Below are 22,026 nucleotides of genomic sequence, written 5' to 3'. Positions count from 1 at the left end.
TTCGTACCAAACACACCCCAAGTCAAAGGTAATGTTTAAGTTACGACATTTCTTCCATTTTACTTTATCTAGTATATTATGTAATTGTTTTGAAAGCTAGAAAACGATGGAGTCTACTTGTTTTTCATTTTCCATTTTGCGTGTTTTTTCTTATTTTCACTATCATAGAATAGACCTTATTTTTGTAAAAGTCATGTCTATTAAAAATATGATAGTAAATACAATGTATAATTTATTGAATTATTTCTATTTAATAAATATTTTTTGAGAATTAAACATTATTTAAAATATGGAATAAAGGATTATAGTTGGAAAACTATACAATTTTTATCTTTAATTTCTGAGACTACACTTGCTTTAAGATGATTATTTCTTATTTTGTTCAAGTAAATAGGAGGGAGGAACCACCAACAAGGTTGCTCCTTCTTTCATCAGAGATCTTTAGTTCGAGCTGTGGATATGAAAAAATACTATATAGGGAGCACTTCTCTTTGAATGGGGTCTTACGGGACGTGAATCCAGACACAATCCTGAATAGTCAGATTTCAACACAGATATCAAACATGAGGTGTGAAATCATTTTTTTTAAAAGGAGGGAGGGGGTAATTTGAAATGAAGTTTAATTAAAAAAAAAAAAAACTTTTCAACCTCGTGGTTCTAAATTAAAGTTATACTATCAAATGTCCTAAACAATCCTTTAATCTTGTCACCTTTAACATACCACGTGAAAAACTAAAATTAAAATATTACCATAAAAAAATATGTTTTTAAAAAACATACTAAAAAGAAAAAATAAATCATTATTTTTTAAAACGAATTTAAGCATTAAATTTCCACTTGATGGCAAAGTGCGCCAATACAAATGTTTGGTGCAGGCTGATGTGACGATGACTTTCCAATCAATAGTTAAATTCTTTAAAAATTAGATGAAAACTTATAATATAATTTGGCCTCCAAAGAAAGAGCTTGAAACAGCATAGCCATGGATACACCAGGAACATATGTATGCCATGATCAAGAGGAACCAATAGCTTCCAATTTATTACCTTCCATGTTGTCTCAAATTCCAGTAATTGATATGGAATTGTTGTTGGCTAATGATCATTCACAACTTGACAAACTTCATCTTGCTTGCAAAGATTGGGGATTCTTTCAGGTATATATACATTTTAATATGAGAAAAAAAGTAGTTATTTGATTGATGTCTTGTTGGTTTACATGTTTAACCCAGCTCTCCTTTAAAGTTAATTTCATTCATAATTCATTCAATCCTTTGAAGGTTTATACACTAGCTACTAGAATTTTTTTTAAAAATTCTATTATAATAACATAACTTTTTGTGAAATTCCTAAATCAGCTTACTGAAAAATGCATAATGAAACTAATTCTCATTAAAATAGTAGGAAACTCACTAATTTATCTACGTAAAATAATTAGAAGTACTATTTTTTTTTTTGGAAAAATATTTAACACACTCCAAAACTTTCCACAGGTTATTAATTTCGTCCTCGAACTATTGACAATTTTAAAAACATAACAATTCTACTTGACTAACTAAACCTAGCTACACCCTTGATCTGCCACAGAACATAACAAGTATTGGTCTCAAACTCTTGTAGAAATATGAAACTCTTAATAAAAGTCGAGAGAAATGTTGAAAATACCTCTATACTTGACAAGAATTTAAAGGTGTATTTCACTCATGTCGTAAGATCGAAATGCATTTAATTAGTTAAGTTAATCAAATAAAAGGATGTTATTAAAGTTGTGAATGGTTCAAAGATAAAACTATTAGCTAGTGTTTGGTCATAGATTTTCAAATATTTTTGGCAAATATTATTTGATTAAAATTTCACCATGTGTTTGGGCATAGTATTTGGAAAATATATTTCACCTTTTTAAAAAATGTGATTTATATCCATAAATTTTAAAAACTATCAAAACTAACCATATGTTTGTATTATATAGTACGTGACTTTGTTACCCTAAGCCGATTGTTATCATTTTCATCAACAACCATATCATCAATTTCATATTTACTGAATATTTCATTACTACTTTGAAGTTCACATAAAAAATTATGTAAAACAATGCAAATAACTACTATAAAGGGTGTTCTTGTAAATGATAAAAGTTTGATTCAGAATTTGAATTGTTAAAAGTTTTCAAATAATGAGAAATGGCCCAAATACTAGTTTTTTTTTTCTAGTATTTGGATTTGGGTTATTTGCCAAAAATACTTACCAAATAACGATAAATTGTATGGACAAACACTATTTGTCAAATTTTAGGTCAAATTTTACTTGAAAAATCTATAACCAAACAGCCCTTAATTTGCGCCATTTACTAAAATATTTATAAAAATAACTACTAAACATTTGTCTAATAAAAATAGTGATTTTTATGACTTTTATATTTAGATGATGAATCATGGAGTGAGTTGTTTACTAATAGAAAAAATGAAGTTAGAAGTCCAACGATTCTTCAATCTACCTATGGAAGAGAAGAAAAAGTTTGGCCAAATTGAAGGAAGTATGGAAGGATATGGACAGATTTTAGTGTCATGTGATGAACAAAATATAAACAGCTGGATAGGCAAACTTTACATGGTCACTCTTCCTATCCATTTGAGAAAACCCCAATTGTTTCCCAATCTTCCCCTCTCATTAAGGTACACATCTCTCTTTCTCTCTTTAAATGGCAATAATTGTATGGATGAATTGCTGGTGTAACTTTTTTTTTATTATTATTATTATCTATCTCTATTCATTACATTTCTTATTAAGTAAATTTTTCAGGTAATACATACCCATTAAAAAAAATGTTCAAGAACATAATTTAAAATTACATTTTTTACTATTGCTCTTTTGATTATTTTCTAGTTAATCTTAAAAGTAGATAGTTATTACTTAAGAAGGTTTGAAAAAATGTAGAACTTCATTAAAGATAAGACAAATATGAAAAAAAAAATTCAAATATTTATTTAAATTTTGAACAATAAAAAAAATATCTAAATATACTTTATATAGAATAGAAGAATTAATACATAAATGATACCTCTCCATTCCTATTTATATGTCGTTTATAAAAAAAAAAATAGGTGATTCTTAATATTTGTCATTTCACAAAGTCAATGCATAAATGACACTATTCTTCCTATTTTATCTTTGAAAGTTATTAGTCTGAATTTGACCAATATAGGAAAATTAAATGATTAATTCATGTCCACTGGTCAATTTAATTAATCAATATAAATTAATTTATGTTCATTTATTGAAACTTGACTTCAAGAGTATACTAAATAGGGGTATAATGGTAAACTTACATAAATTTTTAAGGGACATGAAATTTAAATAGTGACATATAAATAGGAACGGAGAGAGTAATAAAGCACAAACCTTCTGGTAAATATTCCCTCAGTTCAATAATTGTTGTTCACTACTCTATTGACTTGACAAAATAATAAAGGAAATAAAGACAAATATACCTCCGAATTATCGTAAATGGTATGCAGATATCCTCTGTTATACTTTTGAGACATTGATGCCCCTACGGTCCAAAAACTAGAGCATATATGCCCTACACTCGAACGGATGACTAAATAGGGACACGTGGCGCAATCTTATTCATCGATTTGACATCAGGTCGGTGGATAAGATTATGACACGTGTATGTCTGTTAGTATAAAGAGTATATATGCTCTAGTTTTTGAACGGCGGGGGCACCAATGTCCCAAAAGTATGACAGAGGGTATCTGCATACCATTTCAGATAGTTCGGGGTATATTTATCCTTTTTCCAATAATAAATAATATGGCTAATATTACTCTCTAGATCCAACAATGGTTATCCACTATTAACTCGACACACTCCTTAAGAAACTATAAATAGAATGGTAATTTTATTATATCATCCTTTGAATATACTCCTAATAAATATAATGTCTTGAAAAATTTAATAGAGAAATGACTATAATTAATGATAAGGAAAAATTAGGAACTAAATGTAAAATTATCCATTGATTTCATAAAATTAACAAGTATTATTAGACATTCCAAAATAATATAGTGGACAACTATTGTTGGACGGAGGGAGTATTATATGACCTTTTGAATATATTAAATTTAATGTTTTGGGAAATGTATTAGATATTAAATACTCTCTTCGTTCCATTTTATGTGAGGTACTTTGACTTGATACGAAATTTAAGAAAGGAAAGAAAACTTTTAAAATGTATAGTCTAAAATGAATGATTTCGTGTGCTATAAATCATTTTCATTAAGGGTAAAATAGACATTTAAGGTTAAATTGTTACTTAATATAGAATTATGACATTCTTTTAAGGATCGATTAAAAAGAAAGTAAGTCATATAAATTGGAAAAGAGGAAATAATATTTAATATCAAGGATAAAATAGATACAAAAAAATCAATTATTTCTTTAATTTTTTAAATTTAATAAATATTATTAAACAATTATTTTTAATATAATAGATAAATAAAAATGGACCCATATAAATTTGTAAATCATAATGATATTTCTGGGATTTGCACGAAATATTGCTTTGTTCCCCACTCCCCATTTACAGAAAAACCAAACGACTTTTCGTCGTTTTGCTTGTCCCATCAACACTACAACTTTTTGCAGTGGCCTTTTTATCTTTACTTCTCTATTTTATTAATTAGCGTAATTTTTTTCTCTATATTCGGTACTCTATTTATTTAAAAAAAGAATGATCTATTTTTTTTTAGTTTATTTAAAAAGAATTTTTTTTCTCTTTTTTGGTAACATTTTAGTTTCAGTTTTTCACGGTGTATATTTAAGGCCACAAGATTAAAGAATAATTGTGTATATTTGACATAATTTTAATTTAAAATCACAAAATTTAAAAATCTTTTTTATTTTCTTAAAGTCTACCAAGTCAAACTAGATCACTTTTTTTTTAAACACAGGTAATTATTATCGACCCTATAGACTGATTAATTATTGGAAGGTCATCATGGCATGGGCCTAGTGTCAGCACCAAATGACTTTATCATAGGATATTATTTTGAAATATTTTTTCGTTCATTTTCTTTTTGTCTACTATATTTATAATAGCTATTTATTTTTATTTATTTAGTTTGATAATTAAAAAAATTATTATTTACTTATTAATTTATCTTTATTATTAACAAATAATTATTTTGCTAATGCATTTGTCAGAATAGTGAATTTATTATATTCAAAAAATGATATAATAAAATTATTATTATATTTATTACTCTTTAAGCAAATCAATAATGTATAAATAAAAATGGATGTAGGAGGGAGTATTACAATACAAAAATTTATGTCAAACAAAGACACTAAGGATAAATAACTATCGTTGTTATACATATTTAGAAATAGATTTAAAAAAAAGTTACATGAATCACTAGGCCAAACTTGAATAACTTTTCACATTTAGTCATTGTATCCTTCACCTTCACCAAAAATAACATGAGATAATGTTTAGTTAGTAAACTATGAATAGTTCTTTTAAAAGGTCATTAAATTATACTCAATTTTATTTATAACTTAAAAATTATTCAACTATTAACTATTAATTATTCACTAAGAAAGTCAGTCAATCAATTTAAATTACTTTTAATTAAATTTCATAGCAACAATTTTTTATTTTAAGCTAAAAGAGTTAAAAAAAATTAACGATACTTATTTAAACTATTTTATCGAATCATGATGGATTAATTCAGGTAAAAAACATACTTATAGAGAAACTTTTACTCAACATAACCTTTCTCAAAAATAAATTTTAAAAAAACTTGCCAAGTGACAAAATGCCTCAATAATTATTTTAAATTTAAATTTCAAAAAATATAAGTAACTATTCTTATTCCTAGAAAATGTCTAAATGGTGAAAAGTTATTTTATTGATTTAGCTTGATTAATTTTATGGTTCGATAGTATGATTAATTATTTGTATTTGAGAACACAGAAATAATTAATTTATTTTTTGTGAAAAGTTATGTAGGGTAAAATGTTATTACAGTAAAATCCCACTAAATTAAAATAGGTAGGACCATGAAATATTATTATTTTGTAGAGATATTATTTAATCGATAAATTAATATTTATTAATTTAAAAAGTGTGTGAGACTCAACCTTGTGATGTTAGAATAATAAAAGCTTTTAAGATGTATTATCACAACAAATTTTATCGTATGATATTAAATTGCTATATGTTTGAATGTTATCAATTTTGCAACCTCGGCTTGGACAACAAATGTTTAGCAAGAGACATTAGTAAATAGTTTTTGACACTGCAAAATTTGTTTGGGGGATAAAATCGTCTCAGAGAATTTGAATGAACCCAGTTGTAAAAACGTCATTCATGAACTTGAGGTTCATGATTAATGATCTCGGTTATCACAATAAAATGGACATCAATAATTTGTTGGATTATCCGAATGAAAATGATACATGTTCAGAGGTCTAGATTTAGAAGAAATTGTGGATACCATCGAAAAAATAACAATGTTGATGATGAAGTTGAAGATGATACAATACCTTTGGAACCAGTGACGCTTAATGAAACACTTATCGCATCTAGAACTCTTCACAATTTTATGGTGCAGTTCGAAAAGACAACTCGAAATTTTTAGATGCAATAACGAAAGTTAGAGATAAACTTCAACTAGATTTAAATTTTAACAAATAAAACAAAATACCATAGAATCATATTTTACTAAATTGTCTTAGATATATTTGTACTTTTAAAGAAATATTAATTAATAATATTAATGAGACAGTATATTTATAAAGTAGTCTTCTAAAAATATATCATTTTATTATCTTATCAAAATGTGTAATTTTTTTCCATTGGCCCAAGTTGGAATCGGAAGAAAATATTATCTTAGAAATATTATTAATTTACCGAGTATTAATTTAGTATGGTTTTACTGTATTCGGCAGAATATGCGTTTTTTGTGGGACCATTTTTGAACGCATTATGTTTTTAATTTCTGAAAAGTTATGTACCGTAAAAATTGTTTTTGTAAGTATACGTTTTCTGTGGATTAAGGTGCCCATAATGGTTCAATTAAATGGTTTTAATAAGTATCTTTTTATTTTTTAAAATGAAGATTTCATTTCAACAAAATTTAATTAAAAAATTATTTAAATTTATGAGTGACTTTTTAGGTGAAATATAAATAATTGAGTGACTTTCTAGGTGAAATATAAATAATTGAGTGACTTCAATCTCTCAGAAAATTACCCTTAATTGAGTAAACTTTGAATTATAAAATAAAGTTAAGTGACTTTCTAAGAAAACTACAAATAATTTAGTGACCATTTGATATATAGTAATCATATGATATATTATTTCAGACAAACACCTTTTATTTTCTCTTTCTCTAAGGTAAATACATTTTCCGTACATTTTTTTTTAATGGAATATCCTCAATGTGACCTCTAAGGTAAATACATGACAAGTTCTACGCACATAACATAAATATTGTTTTTCTGTTGCATTAATGTAATTTAAGGTACAATTGTATGTTATATTTTTTTTACTTAAACTTTAAGTTCTATGCATAGATGATTTTTTTAAAAACTCTCACCTCCAATATATGGTAATCGGATGAAGGTGGATTCAAAATTGTAAGTTTATAATTTGCTACAACAATATCAAGCTAATGTACAATAATAATTGGACAACCATATTGAATATTGAGCTGGACATTTTTATATATTTAATAATTTTTTTTATGTAAAGAAGGCTAGTAATTATTTATGAGACGAGGACTTTTAGGGTCTGTTTGGAAAGTCACCTGGTAATTGAAATTGGTGTAATTACTAGGGTAGTAATTACCAGCCTAGTAATTACACTGACATGTTTGGTTGCCACAGTGTAATGACACTGTAATTACACATGTCCTATTTGGATTCCACATTGTAACTACACATGTTCTGTTTTGGATGCACAATTGCAATCATAAAATTATATTAAATTTTAAAAATAAAAATTAATTTTTAAAATTTATACTAGACAAATAAGAAACTTTATAAATGACATTAAATTAAATATTTAAGATATGTATTCTTTTTTGAAAATATATTAATTAATAAGCATATTTTCTTTAACTAATATTATGAAAAAATAATTGATTTATATTTTTTCAAATTAATATATTTCAATTGAATTGATCGTAAAAACTAAAAGTATGAAGTTTCTACGAACATTGCTGAAATGCATGTTTGATAAAAAGATTAATATATAAATAAAATGTCATAAATTATTAAATGTTTGACAAAAATATAATCTATCAAGTCTAATTAAAAAATGACGTGCAATGTGAATTCAATATTACTAAAACAAATGAAACTGAAAATATAACCTAAGTAATAAATTTAAAACAAAAAATTTAACATAATACTCTTATAACAAATTTCAACATAGCATGCATAAATATGATTTTTTTTTCTTAATAAAGAAAACATAAGTCTATAACCTTACTAAACAATAAATTTTATTTTAATTTAAAAATTAGAATACTAATAAAATTATGCTAATAAGAAAATAAGCATGACATAAAGAAATAGATAATACGAAAAAATTGCATAGAATCACGTAAAGTAAGGTTGAGAACAAGAAGAAAAAGAAATATAATAATATAAAACGAAAAATAAACTTTTAAGATTTTTTAGAATAATAAAAATAAAAAAAGAACTTAAAATGATATAAGTAAAAAAATTTAAAACAAAAAAAATAAAAGTAAAAATAAAAATAATTAAAAAGTAATCAGCTGGTAATTACACCATGTAATTACCAACAATTCACAGCCTCTGCCTGTGAATTGTAGAGTGTAATTACCCCCAGCAAATTACACCAAATACCTGCTGACCAAGTAATTACATGTCCAACCAAACAGGAAAGACAGTGTAATTACACCCAATTACACTAAATCCAATTACCAAGGTGTCCTTCCAAACAGGCCCTTAGTATTTACTCCCTCTATTCTCAATTACTTGTCTACTTTTGAATTGATATAGTTATTAAGAAAACAATAATTGACATAATGAGTTTGCCATTTTACCTCTATTGATTATGAAGTAGATAAATTAAAAATTTGTGATTTTCAAGAAATTCTACCTTTTTCAAAATTAATTAATTGAGGTATAATAGGTAAAATTTTTTTGTCTTTTCTTGATTTGTCAAAATGAATAAGTAAAAAAAAAAAGTAGACAAGTAATTAGGAATAGAGAGAGTATTATTTAAACGGAAAATGGTCAAAAATACCCTTGAACTATCTGAAAAGGTCTAAAATTATCCTTCATCCATCTTTTGGTCTAAATATACCCTTCTACTCATCTTATTGGTCTAAAAATACCCTTTCATTCACCTTTTAGCTCACTTATACCCTTGAAACTAACACCCCTATCTTTATTTTGTTTTTTTTTAAAAAATAATATTTATTATGTGTCATTCTCCTCATTGAATGAAATAAAATCTCCATCTCAACTAGATTTCCCCCCATAATTTATCCAAGCCAAAAAGAATATACTTCTTCAAGACCTCATAATTTTTATTTTTTATTAAAAAAATCTAATAGTTTTTTATATTTGTTGTAGATTTTTTTTATCTGATTCCTCTCAATTTTTTTCTCTATTTTTTCCAAGTTATTACTTGGATTGAAGACACATGGCATAAGGAAAAATTAACAGCTAAGATTTAATCAATTACATTAAAATTTTAAATACGATATAAATAATTAATATATCATAAACAAATTAATAATATTATGATCATAATAATATTATCTTATCCATAATATATTATATTTTTTTTCTCTTTTCTTATTTTTATTTTTCCTACAGGCTATGACCTACCACATCTATATATTTTTTCTTCTTTTCAATGAGTTGTTATAAAGATTATTAGTCAAAAAAATTAAATGATCATTTTTTTATAAAATAAAAGATAGACTTTGTTTAGGATTTATGATAATATGATATGTCCCTCTAATTGTGGCATGACTAATATTTTAAAAATATTTTAATTATCTAAAACAATTTTTTTTAAAATGCTATAGAAAATAGAAATTACTAGATTCAAAAAAATATATATTTTGGATCTTGAAAAGATATATTGTTTTGATTTGGATAAATTATGGGAAAAAATTAATAGAGGTATGATTTTTATTTCATTCACTAAGAAAATGACACATAATAAGTATTTTTTTTAAAAAAGAGAGGGTTGTTAGTTGCAAGGGTATAAGTGAGCCAAAAAGGTGGATGGAAGGGTAATTTTAGACCAAAAAGATGAGTAGAAGGGTATTTTNTCTAATTGTGGCATGACTAATATTTTAAAAATATTTTAATTATCTAAAACAATTATTTTTAAAAAGCTATAGAAAATAGAAATTACTAGATTAAAAAAAATATATTTTTTGGATCTTGAAAAGATATATTGTTTTGATTTGGATAAATTATGGGAAAAAATTAATAGAGGTGGATTTTTATTTCATTCAATAAGAAAATGACACATAATAAATATCTTTTTTAAAAAAGAGAGGGTTGTTAGTTGCAAGGGTATAAGTAAGCCAAAAAGGTGGATGGAAGGGTAATTTTAGACCAAAAAGATGAGTAGAAGGGTATTTTTATACCAAAAGATGGATGAAAGATACTTTTAGACCTTTTCTTGTAGTTCAGGAGGTAATTTTGGCCCCTTTCCGTTATTTAAATGTTGAATAATAAAGTCTCAACACTTAAATAGAAGATCTAAAAGTAAACTTTAGATAGAAACGTATGGATAACTTACACAAATCTTACTACTTTAGGATACTATAGTTTTGAGGTTCAACAGTTGGAAAAATCTTTTCTACTTTGCTGGATGCATGCCCTATTTATGGATGATATTAGTTTATTAATCTACACTTGTGATATGTGCAACATATATTTGTGTTTGTTTATCTTTAGGAGGTTTAAACAAGTAAGATCGGACATTATTGAGTATGAAATCATAAAATTTATATGTATATATGCAGAAGTTTTTTGGATTAAATTTGTTGTTGGACCAAGTATTTTCTTAGCTACTTCCTAGGGGTTGGAATGTCAAAATTCGAGTTTAATTTGTATTAGCGGATATACACTATAATTTTTAAAGTAGGTCGAGTCACCAGAGAAGGATCCTCTGCTGAAAGAAATTATTGAGGTGTGAGTGAAAAAAATGATTTGCTTGGTGTTGGACATATCGTGGTTGTGTTTTGTGAAAAAATAAATGGAAAGTTGATGGAGCTTTCATCTCCAACGTATTCAAGAAGAAGAAATTGAAGTGTGGCTTTTGACAGCCACTATAGAGAACATATATATGTTTGAAAAAGAGATATTGATTAATTAAATCTCTTCTGCTAGCACTGGTCATAACAATAATTGAACCCAAATTTTAACATTTAAACCCTTAGAAAGTAGCTAAAAAACACTTTGCAAATTATATCCAAAAAACTCTTGCATATACATAGATTTTTTATGAATCAACACTCACAAATATCCAATCTTGCTTGTTTAAACCTCATAAAGACAAACAAACACAAACATATGTTATCCATACCATGATATGGATTAATAAAATAATCTCACCTAAAGAATGAGCTATGCACGCACCCAGCCAAGTACAAAAGACTTTTCCAGCCGTTTGAACCTCAAAACTATAATTATTTTGATTATCGAAGAGCAAAGATGAATGTCTTCACTTTTCAAAATAACACTAACAAATATTTATGGTTCCTCCTTTGGGGAAAACAGTTGGTCTCTGAATTCCCTCAATGATTTGTACATCAATGGTGGCTTACTTATGGTCACAAAGCTAAAGATCCTTCCACCACCAGTTCTAGAATGATAAGAATACTTCTGTCAAAAAAATAATCAAAGAACACCAAATTTCTATGCTCTTACAATTTTTCCACAAGTTTCATATTCTATGAAAATATACACAAAAATTTGTCTTCCACATAGAGGATATTCATGATCGTCTCTCCAAGGCTATTGTAAATGATATACGAGTTGAAATCCATCAGAAGTATGTATGTCAGAAATAGAAAAATGATTCATGTAGAATCCAACAATGCCGCTTAAATTTTATTTTTTGCAACAAAACTCAATTGTAGCTGCACAACTAGGGCCAACTCAAGCAGTAAAGGAGACTTCCTCCAACAGATGAATTTTTTTCCAACAAATCAAAGCTGAGCTCCCTAGCAATCAATCACCAACATCAAACAAATGTGAATCTGAGAATGAAGAAGGCATAAATTTTAAGCTACATTAGCATCACAATGACATATAAAAATGATGTCATCCATGACATTAGTAAAGATGGGCTAAAATTATTGTGGGTGATATTGTAACAACACTGTAGCACTTTTACTGTAACATTTTTTTGGCTATAATTAAATAGTCTCCCTCTCCATTTTGTAATACATTAGTTGATTTTCTTCCAAGAAACTTTCTCTCTCACACAAGAAAACTTGGTCAGAGTTTGTTCCCTCTTTATAATCTTTAAAGAATTTAGTCACGCTCTTTGCCACATCTACGTCTAGATGGTAAAGGCAATCAAATAACAAATTTCAGAAAATAATTAAGACAATTGATAAGATATACAACTAATAATTCATATCTCTACCTAATTTTTACACCCTTCGATATGATGCTACTACAAATCGTGTGGCTTATTCTCTTATGTTGGAAATCATTTTTCTCTAATTTCATGAAGAGACACCTTAGAAGAATACTCAGCACAGCTGAAGGAACTTTCGGAGAAAATATTCGATATAATGGGGAAAGCATTAGGAATGAAAGGAGAAGATTTGAGTGAAGTTTTTGATGGAGGAGAGCAAGCAATGGCCATGTATTACTATCCTAAGTGTCCTCAAGAAGATGTTGTTATGGGGCTAAACCCCCACACTGATCTTGCTGGCTTGACCATACTTTCTCAACTTAATGACGTGGAAGGTCTTCATATCAAGAAAGATGGTGCTTGGATACCTATTACACCTTTGCCAAATGCCTTTGTTATCAACGTTGGAGACATGTTAGAGGTAATCCACAAGTCATTTCTTCAAATTTTGAGCTTCACTTATATATATTTAACTTAGAGAAAAAGCCCAAAATAGTGTCTTATTTTTGGGTTAATTAAGAGTCAAAGTCATGCTTGAGTTTTCATATGAAGCAATAATAGTTCCTGATGTTTGCAATATTGACACATTTTTTGTCCTTCACCAAACCTTAGCCTACTTTTTAACATTGATTTTGTCCACAATTTTATGTATGAAACGTTTAATCGTCTTTTTATATATTTACTAGAAATAATAACTCTATGTGAGAGAAGGTGAGAAGAAAAACACCCTGTTTAACACCATATTGTCACTACAATGTACATTACCACCACTTTGATTTATCTTAATGAGATTTTCCCCATATTGTCACTACTAGGAACATTAACACCACTTTGGTTTATCTTATCCAATCTATTTGAAATGAAAAGAAAAATAGCTTTCTTAATGGCATTATGACACCTTATCAATATCTTTCTTTCACGTTCCCTGAACGAGTAGTGAAGAAGTATAGAACACTTTTACTTGATAACGTAATATTCACTTTTTTTTGAAATTATATTTATGTCAAGTACACTAATTCGTCAGTGTTGTTGTATAGATAGTGACGAATGAAATTTATAAAGGTGTTGAACATCGACCAGTTCTCAATCCAAACAAGGAGAGACTATCAATTGCAACATTTTTTAAACCAAAAAGGGACTATTATTTAAGTCCAGCATCAAGCCTCATCACTCCTCGAAATCCTGTAAAATTCAAGCAAATTGGTACTGTTGCTGATTACTTCAAAGGATATTTCAGTCATCAACTTGTTGGAAAATCATACCTTGATACAATGAGATTAAATACCAAGGACGAAGAGATCAATACGTGATTAATGTATTAACACTTTGAATAATTGCATGATTTTAATTCGTTGATACTAGATTTGTTCCGAAAACCTTAAGCGTGTTTGTATGTAAATAAAATTGCTGGTAAAGGTTGTAATATTCCAATATTACTCTAATAAATCTTCAATTTGTGTGTTTTGACTGTTTTACCCCTCTCAGTAGTTTGATTTGGGTATTTTTGGTCTGGGGAATTGGTTGCATGGTTCCTGAGGCATTTGGACAGGAGTTATGAGAGTTTTTCATTTTGGAAGTAGGAAAGGTTGACTTATGTCAGTATTTGATGAAGATGAGCTCGATATGGAATTCTGACCATTTCATTGGCTCTAGAATGTGATTTTTGGGTTGGTTGGGATTTCAAGGATGAGATTTGAGTCGTTGGATGGAAATTTGAAAATTTCTAAGTTAAGAGTTGACTTCGATCAACATCTAGTGATAAAATTTCAAATGGCTGGGATTTGGCAATTGCCATACTTTTAACTCTAACATATGACAATGAAAATAGATTCTCAAAACAATCATTAATATTTTTTCTAATGCTGACTCCTATTTATCAATGCAACAGATCAAACATTGACATAAACTGAATTAAAAAAAAATTGTACTGCTGTTGTTGTTATTTCATGCTTCTTTTTCTGCCATACAAGCAACAAACGTATTGTGTTACCAAGTAGAAGTAGTGCCATTAAGCCACACCATACTGTTATTCCCATTTCAATGATCTGACCAAGTGGTTCCCTATCCTTCCTTGGCGTGATGATGTAAATTGCTATGCCATAAGTGAGTGTTATTGAGGTAATTGTCGACCACATTATAACTATTAAACCCCACATGAAAAGCCTACGCCTGAAGGGCAATCCACTTATTATCAGCAAGATTGTGCTGAGAGAAGAGACAAAGGCAATGGTGTTGACACGAAGGAAATATCGAAATGGTTTTGCATGATTATAAGTCATTACTGATTCCCCTGCTTTATGCAAGGGTCTTCCCCAATCATCCAATTTTCCATTTTCTTGCCAAACGCCTCCTGGAGGGTTCACTCCAACTTGGAATGCCATGGTTGCAATGAGTGAGGCCACCACCATTATTGTTTCGCGTTTCTTGGAAAGCCAATCGCCTTTTGATGGCGCCTGATTTCCTCTTAAATATATTGGTGCTGAAGATACTGGAGAATGGTTATTTCCACCAGAGTCATTAGAGCCAGTGATCATGCCTCCTCGAAGAGCTAACGCCAGGAATGCAAATGCAGCTCCTTCAGTCCCAGATCAAGAAGTTTCGAATGCAGAATTCTGGAACACCCAGGTACGCTCCTCATATGGTTGTTGATTCCATGGTTCAGATGAATAAGTTTCTATATGGAGTGTCATACTTGGTGAAGACAGAGTGTAGAAATGCTATGTTGCTGGAAAATATGAGCATTTTTAGGCTCATGACTCATGCTCAGCAGGTTGAGGGTGATAAGCTTAGAGAATAGGCTAAGGAGAACAAGAAGGCTATGACCGGAAGCTATGACTACTCTCAGCAGAAATCGGGTGGTCGGAATCGCTCGCAGGGTCAGCAAAAATTTTCAACTTCAGCACCTTCATCAGCTAGTGTTCCATCCTCTAAGTTCAGACAAGATTAGAAAAGTAGGGCATCAGGATCTAAGTCTAATGAAAGTGTTTCAAAAACTAAAACCTACCCAACTTTCCCTAAGTGTGGTAAGAACCATCCGGGCGAGTGCCATGCAGGAAAGAAAATATGCTTTGGGTGTGGTCAGTCTGGTCACAGGTTGAGGGATTGTCCTTCTAAACAGGGTCAAGGAGGCAATGATAATCGATCCCAGTCTATAACTTCAGCGGCACCAGTAGGTCGCCCGACTCAGCAGGGTAACTCTTCTAGTACAGGTGGCGGACAGCGCCAGAACAAGCTCTATGCTTTTCAGGCTCACCAGGATCAGGAAGATTCTCTTGATGTAGTCACTGGTACGTTACGAGTCTTTGATCTCGATGTTTATGCTTTGTTATATCCAGGGGCTACTCTTTCGTTTGTAACTCCTTATATAGAAGTTAAATTTGATGTTAGTCCAGAAACTCTCTCAGAACCCTTCTCAGTCTCTACTCCAGTCGGTGACCCAGTTATAGCTAGACGGGTATACAAAAATTGTCATGTCACAGTCTCTCAGAAAGTCACCTCAGCAAACCTTGTAGAGTTAGAAATGGTAGACTTCGATGTCATTTTAGGCATGGATTGGTTACATTCCTGTTATGCCTCAGTCGATTGTAGAACTAGGATTGTTCATTTTCAGTTTCCAAATGAACCAATCTTTGAATAGAAAGGTAGTAGCTTAGCGCCTATGGGTCGATTCATTTCTTACCTCAAGGCCAGAAAGATGATCTCTAAGGGTTATCTCTATCATCTAGTTCGGTTAAGGATTTAAGCTCCGAAACCCCAACTCTTGAGTCAATTCCTGTGGTTAATGGGTTCCTAGAAGTGTTTCCAGAAGATCTTCCCGAAGTTCCTCCCGATAAGAAATTCGACTTTGGAATTGATCTCCTTCCATATACCCAACCTATCTCTATTCCTCTTTACAGAATGGCTCCAGCTGAGCTTAAGGAATTGAAGGAGAAGTTGAAAGACCTTCTAGATAAAGGCTTCATTAGACCTAGTATTTCACCATGGGGTGCACCAGTATTGTTCGTGAAAAAGAAAGATGGTTCTCTCAGAATGTGCATTGACTATAGGCAGTTGAACAAGGTCACAATCAAGAATAAGTATCCCATCCCCAGGATTGATGACTTGTTTGACCAACTTCAAGGTGCTAGTCATTTCCCAAAGATAGACGTCAGATCGGGTTATCATCAGCTTAAAGTCAGAGATAGTGACATTCCAAAAATAGCCTTCAGAATTGGGTATGGTCATTATGAATTTGTAGTTATGTCTTTTGGACTAACCAATACTCCTTAAGCTTTTATGTTGTTCAAGCAGTATTTAGACTTGATTATTATTGTCTTTATTGATGATATCCTCATTTACTCTAGGAATGAGGAAGAAAATGTGAGTCATTTGAGGGTTGTCCTGCAAACTATCAAGGATCACCAGCTATTCGCAAAATTTAACAACTGCGAGTTTTGGTTACAATCAGTTACTTTCCTTGGGCATATAGTATCCATCGAAGGGATCCGAGTAGATTCCCAGAAAATAGAAGCAGTGAAACAATGTCTCAGACTTACCTTTCCTACAGATATCAAAATTTTCTTGGGTCTAGCAGGTTATAACAGAAGGTTCGTGGAAGGATTTTCATCCATAGCCTCTCCATTGACTAGGTTGACTCAGAAAAAGGTTAAGTTTCAGTGGTCAGATGATTGTGAGAAGAGCTTCGCTGAATTGAAGAATATGTTGACTACAACTCTTGTTTTGACTTTACCAGAGGGTTCAGATGGTTATGTGATTTATTGTGATGCGTCTAGAGTCGGCCTAGGTTGTGTATTGATGTAGCGAGGTAAGGTTATAGCTTATGCTTCGAGACAGCTTAAAGTGCATGAGAAGAACTATATGAATTATGACCTCGAGCTTGCAGTTGTGGTGTTTGCACTCAAGATTTGGAGACACTACCTATATGGTGTTCATGTAGATGTATTCACAGACCATAAGAGCTTTCAGTATGTGTTCACCCAGAAAGAATTGAATCTTCGCCAGAGAAGATGGCTTGAGTTCCTCAAGGATTATGACATGAGTGTGCATTACCATCCTGATAAGGCAAATGTAGTAGAAGATGCCTTTAGCAGATTATATATGGGTAGTGTAGCACATGTTGAGGAAGAAACAAAGGAGCTGGCAAAGGATGCTCACAGACTTGCTCGCCTAGGAGTTCGTCTTATGAGCATATCAGATGGTGGTGTAACGGTTCAGAATGAGACGGTATCTCCTTTGGTAGTGGAAGTTACAGAAAAGCGAGACAGTGATCCGATATTGCTCGAACTCAAGGGTGCAGTCCATCAACAGAGAGTTGAGGTATTCTCCGAAGGGGGAATGGTGTGCTTCGCTACCAGCGTTGATTAAGTGTTCCTAATGTGGGCGAGTTGAGACAGCATATTCTTACAGAAGTCCATAACTCCAGATATTCTATTCATACAGGCGCCACTAAGATGTACCGCGACCTGCGGGAAGTCTATTGGTAGAATGGTATGAAAAAAGATATAGCGAATTTTGTGGCTAAGTGCCCAAATTGCCAGCAAGTCAAGGTAGAACATCAAAAACCAGGAGGTATGACTCAAGAGATTGAAATTCCTACTTGGAAGTGGGAAGTGATCAACATGGACTTCATCACAGGTTTACCTCGTACTCGCAGACAACATGACTCCATTTGGGTGATAGTTGATAGAGTTACTAAGTCTTCTCGCTTTTTTACGGTCAAGACTACAGATTTGGCGGAGGACTACGCCAAGCTTTATATTAATGAGATTGTGAGGTTGCATGGGGTTCCTTTTTCAATCATCTCAAATAGAGGTCATCGGTTTACCTCTCATTTCTAGAAGTCATTTCAGAAAGGTCTTGGTACTCAGGTTAATCTTAGTACAACATTTCATCCACAAACGGATTGTCAGGTAGAGCGTACCATTCAGACCTTAGAGGACATGTTAAGAGCTTGTGTGATCGATTTTAAGGGTAGTTGGGATGATCACCTTCCTCTTATAGAGTTTACCTACAACAATAGTTACCATCCTAACATTCAGATGGCCCCTTATGAGGCATTGTATGGGCGTAGATGCAGATCTCTTGTTGGTTGGTTTGAAGTAGGTGAATCAGCCTCGATAGGGCCAGATTCAGTCCTTTATTCTATGGAGAAATGCAACTCCTTATAGATAGACTTAAGACAACCCAGAGTCACCAGAAGTCTTATGCAGATGCAAGGAGAAGGGAACTAGAGTTCCAAGTTGATGATTGGGTTTTCCTAAAAGTGTCACCTATGAAGGGGGTGATAAGATTTGGCAAGAAAGGAAAGGTCAGTCCCAGATACGTAGGCCCTTACCGTATCTTGAAAAGGATTGGTAAAGTGACTTATAAGCTAGAGTTGCCAACAGATTTAGCAGCAGTGCATCCAGTCTTTCACATTTCACTATTGAAGAAGTGTGTGGGTGATCCAGCATCCATGGTGTCATTAGAGAGTGTGGCTGTAAAAGATAGCCTTTCTTATGAGGATGTACCAGTTGAATCGTCAGGTTAGAAGGTTGAGAAACAAAGAAGTCGCTTCAGTCAAGGTTTAGTTGAGGAGTCAGTCCGTAGAGGGAGCTACATGGGAAACAGAAGCAGCCATGAAAGCCAAGTATCCTCACCTCTTTCCTTCCGATTCCATTCCAGCTTGAGGTAATAGTTCCTCTTCAGTTTTTCAGTCATTCATGCGTAGATTCAGTCTTAGTAGCGTGTTCCTTCAATTTGTAATTGCATTTTCAGTGTATTTGCATGTTTTGGAACTCAGTTCAGTCAAAAATCAGTTTTCAGTGTTTAGTGTTAGGATTTGCAACTATTTCCCTCCATTCCAGCTAGTTTAGTCTTCATTCGAGGACGAATGTTCCCAAGGGGGAGATATTGTAACACCCTGTATCTTAGATAGACCAGAATGCAGATTTCCAGAAGTATAGGTGCCACCTACGGAGGCCACCTACGGATCGTAGGTTGGACCACAGTCCGTGGACCAGGTTCGTGGAACGTGGTCCACAGAAAAAAAAACCTAGAAAACCTCGACCTTATGTGGGACCACTGCCCGTGGACTAGGTCCGTGAAACGTGGTCCGCAGAAAAAAATTGGGACCCACGGCCAGGACCCTTCGGATCGTAGGTTGAACCAAGCTCCGTGGACCAGGTCCGTGAAACGTGGTCTGCATAACCCATCCTCTGAGCCGAATGATGGCTGACTAGGAGGACCGTAGGGTGAACCACGATCCGTGGACCAGGTCCGTCGATTGGTCCCGACAACTTTTAAGTCAGGGTCGTTTTGGTCTTTTCCCTAGGCGTTGAACCCCTAAACTACGTCGTTTAGACCCTAAATTATGAGGTTTTACTCAGTTTAAGCCTAGAAACATAACTAGAACTTACCTTAGTCAAAATCATTAATCAAAACTTAGAAAATTAGAGCTTGAGAGGAGAAAAGAGGTCAAGAACCCTAGTTCAAGAATGCAGCAAGATTCGATCAGTTTCCTCCCTGAAATCAAAATATTTCTCCATAAAATTCGTCACCATGTATGTGGGATTTCACTAGTGGGTTCCTTTCACCCATTAGGTCCCTAGATTTCAGTTAGATTCTTGATTCCCTATTATTAACTAGACCTAGGGTTTCTAGAACTTCAGCATATTATCATGAATCGGTTATTTACATGTTCCAAACCAGATTATCATGTTTTTACTTCGTTTATTGCAGTAATTTCAGAATCCTAGCTATGTATTTCTTGAGTTCTTGAATTATACATGCTATGTAAGATATTTTAGTATTTCAGATATACATGCCTTAGTCTTAAATGTGTCATACTCAGTTATTTATGTGCATTCACAGTTTGCATGTCATTTGAGCTATCCAATATATCACAGTAATTCAGTCATAATGTGTTAATCACTTAATCCATTAGGAGTATCATAATACCGAGTTGGACTAAGGTCAGTCACCCATATGGTCCAGAACTACGAGCCACGTAAGTTGTAAGTCCCCTCTGTGGGAATCATTTTAGTGATCACGCCAGCATGCTTCTATACCTTTGGCCGAGTGTATTGGGTCCTCTCGATGGGCCGTATACATCAGACTCCACATTTAGCTCATATTGTAATATTATCAGTTATTAGTATTTCCCACAATTCAGTCAGATACCATTGCATTGACCACATTTCAGTACAGTTCATTATTCAGTCTCAACATGTTATAATTTGGTTATTGCATTCAGTTAGCTCAGTATCTATATCATGTTCAGATTATGCTCTTGCTCTATTGCTTGTTCAGTTATATGTTTATTTCAGCTTTACTCTATCTTGCATGCTCAGTACCTTTCAAGTACTGACGCATACTCAGCGCTACATCTTCTCGTGATGTAGGTTCAGGTTCTCAACATCCAGATCACGCTTAGATCGGTTCCCGATCTCCAGTTCAGAAGCATTAGTGTTGATTCCTCATTCTTCGAGGACAACAATCATGCTATCTTTTCATTATTTCAGCCTTTTAGTTTCATTTTTGCTAGACTTAGCTAGGGAATGTCCCAGCACTTCTAGTCAGTTAGAGGCTATTTTCAGACATAGTTAGATTCAAATTAGTATTTGAGTTTGATGTTTCTTTTGTATTACTCTTAGATTTGATATTCAGTTTTAGTATATGGTATTCCCCATCATTTCAGATTTACTTATTGTTAGCTTCCGCAACAGTTTTATTTCTCAATTTATCTTTAGTATGCTCATGATTATGCCAGCAGGGTTAGCTTGGGGTCACTCGTGATCCTAGGTCCCGTGTCTACATCTCGAGGGTAGCTCGGGGCGTGACAGAAGTGGGGCGTGTACCAGGCTCTAAATCAATGCAAGAATCGATATCTTTATCCGGAGGCATACCAGGCAAGTCATTAGGAAACACTCCTCTAAATTTTGACACCACAAGAATAGACCCAATGGATGGAGCTTCAATCTCAATATCCCTAATATGAGCCAAATAAGCCAAACAACCCTGCCCTATCAATTTCTTAGCCCGAATGGAGAATGTGATCTTAGTTCGCTTAGGCTTGTACACCCCTTCCCACTCTAATTTTTCCCTTCCCGGAATTTCTAGAGTTACAGACGTAGTATTACAATTAAGAACAACATAATAAGGGGACAACCAAGTCATGCCTAAGATTATGTCGAAGTCAGTCATATCCAAATCACCAAATCAGCCCAAGTCTGAAAACCCATAAACAAAATGGGACTAGCACAATAGGCATGGATAACTGTGATTGACTTTTCAACTAGGGCAGAAACATAAATAGGGGCATCAAGAATATCACAAATCATATCAAATTCTGAGGCAAATCTCAAGGATACATATGAATAGGTAGAACCCAGA

General features: G+C 32.0%; 1 protein-coding gene across 3 annotated transcripts in view; it reads left to right on the top strand.

The window, feature by feature from the left end:
- Positions 1–879: 879 nt before the first annotated feature.
- Positions 880–22,026, top strand: part of LOC125851224 (probable 2-oxoglutarate/Fe(II)-dependent dioxygenase) — a 51,320-nt gene continuing 30,173 nt past the window's right edge. Inside the window, exons 1-4 of one of the 3 annotated variants that reach the window (XM_049530997.1) lie at positions 891–1,156; positions 2,421–2,671; positions 12,751–13,075; positions 13,692–14,076. In XM_049530997.1, coding sequence (XP_049386954.1) covers positions 983–1,156; positions 2,421–2,671; positions 12,751–13,075; positions 13,692–13,964 — 1,023 coding nt within the window. In that variant the 5' untranslated portion in view covers positions 891–982 and the 3' untranslated portion in view covers positions 13,965–14,076. Of the gene's footprint in view, positions 1,157–2,420; positions 2,672–12,750; positions 13,076–13,691; positions 14,077–22,026 lie in introns of those variants that run through there. The other 2 variants (XM_049530999.1, XM_049530998.1) reach the window with 2 other exon arrangements.

Source organism: Solanum stenotomum, unplaced genomic scaffold (assembly GCF_019186545.1).
Source record: "Solanum stenotomum isolate F172 unplaced genomic scaffold, ASM1918654v1 scaffold2356, whole genome shotgun sequence".
NCBI classification, from domain to species: domain Eukaryota; kingdom Viridiplantae; phylum Streptophyta; class Magnoliopsida; order Solanales; family Solanaceae; genus Solanum; species Solanum stenotomum.
The sequence above is the reverse complement of the archived record's forward strand: the minus strand, read 5'-3'. Positions and strand labels throughout refer to the sequence as shown.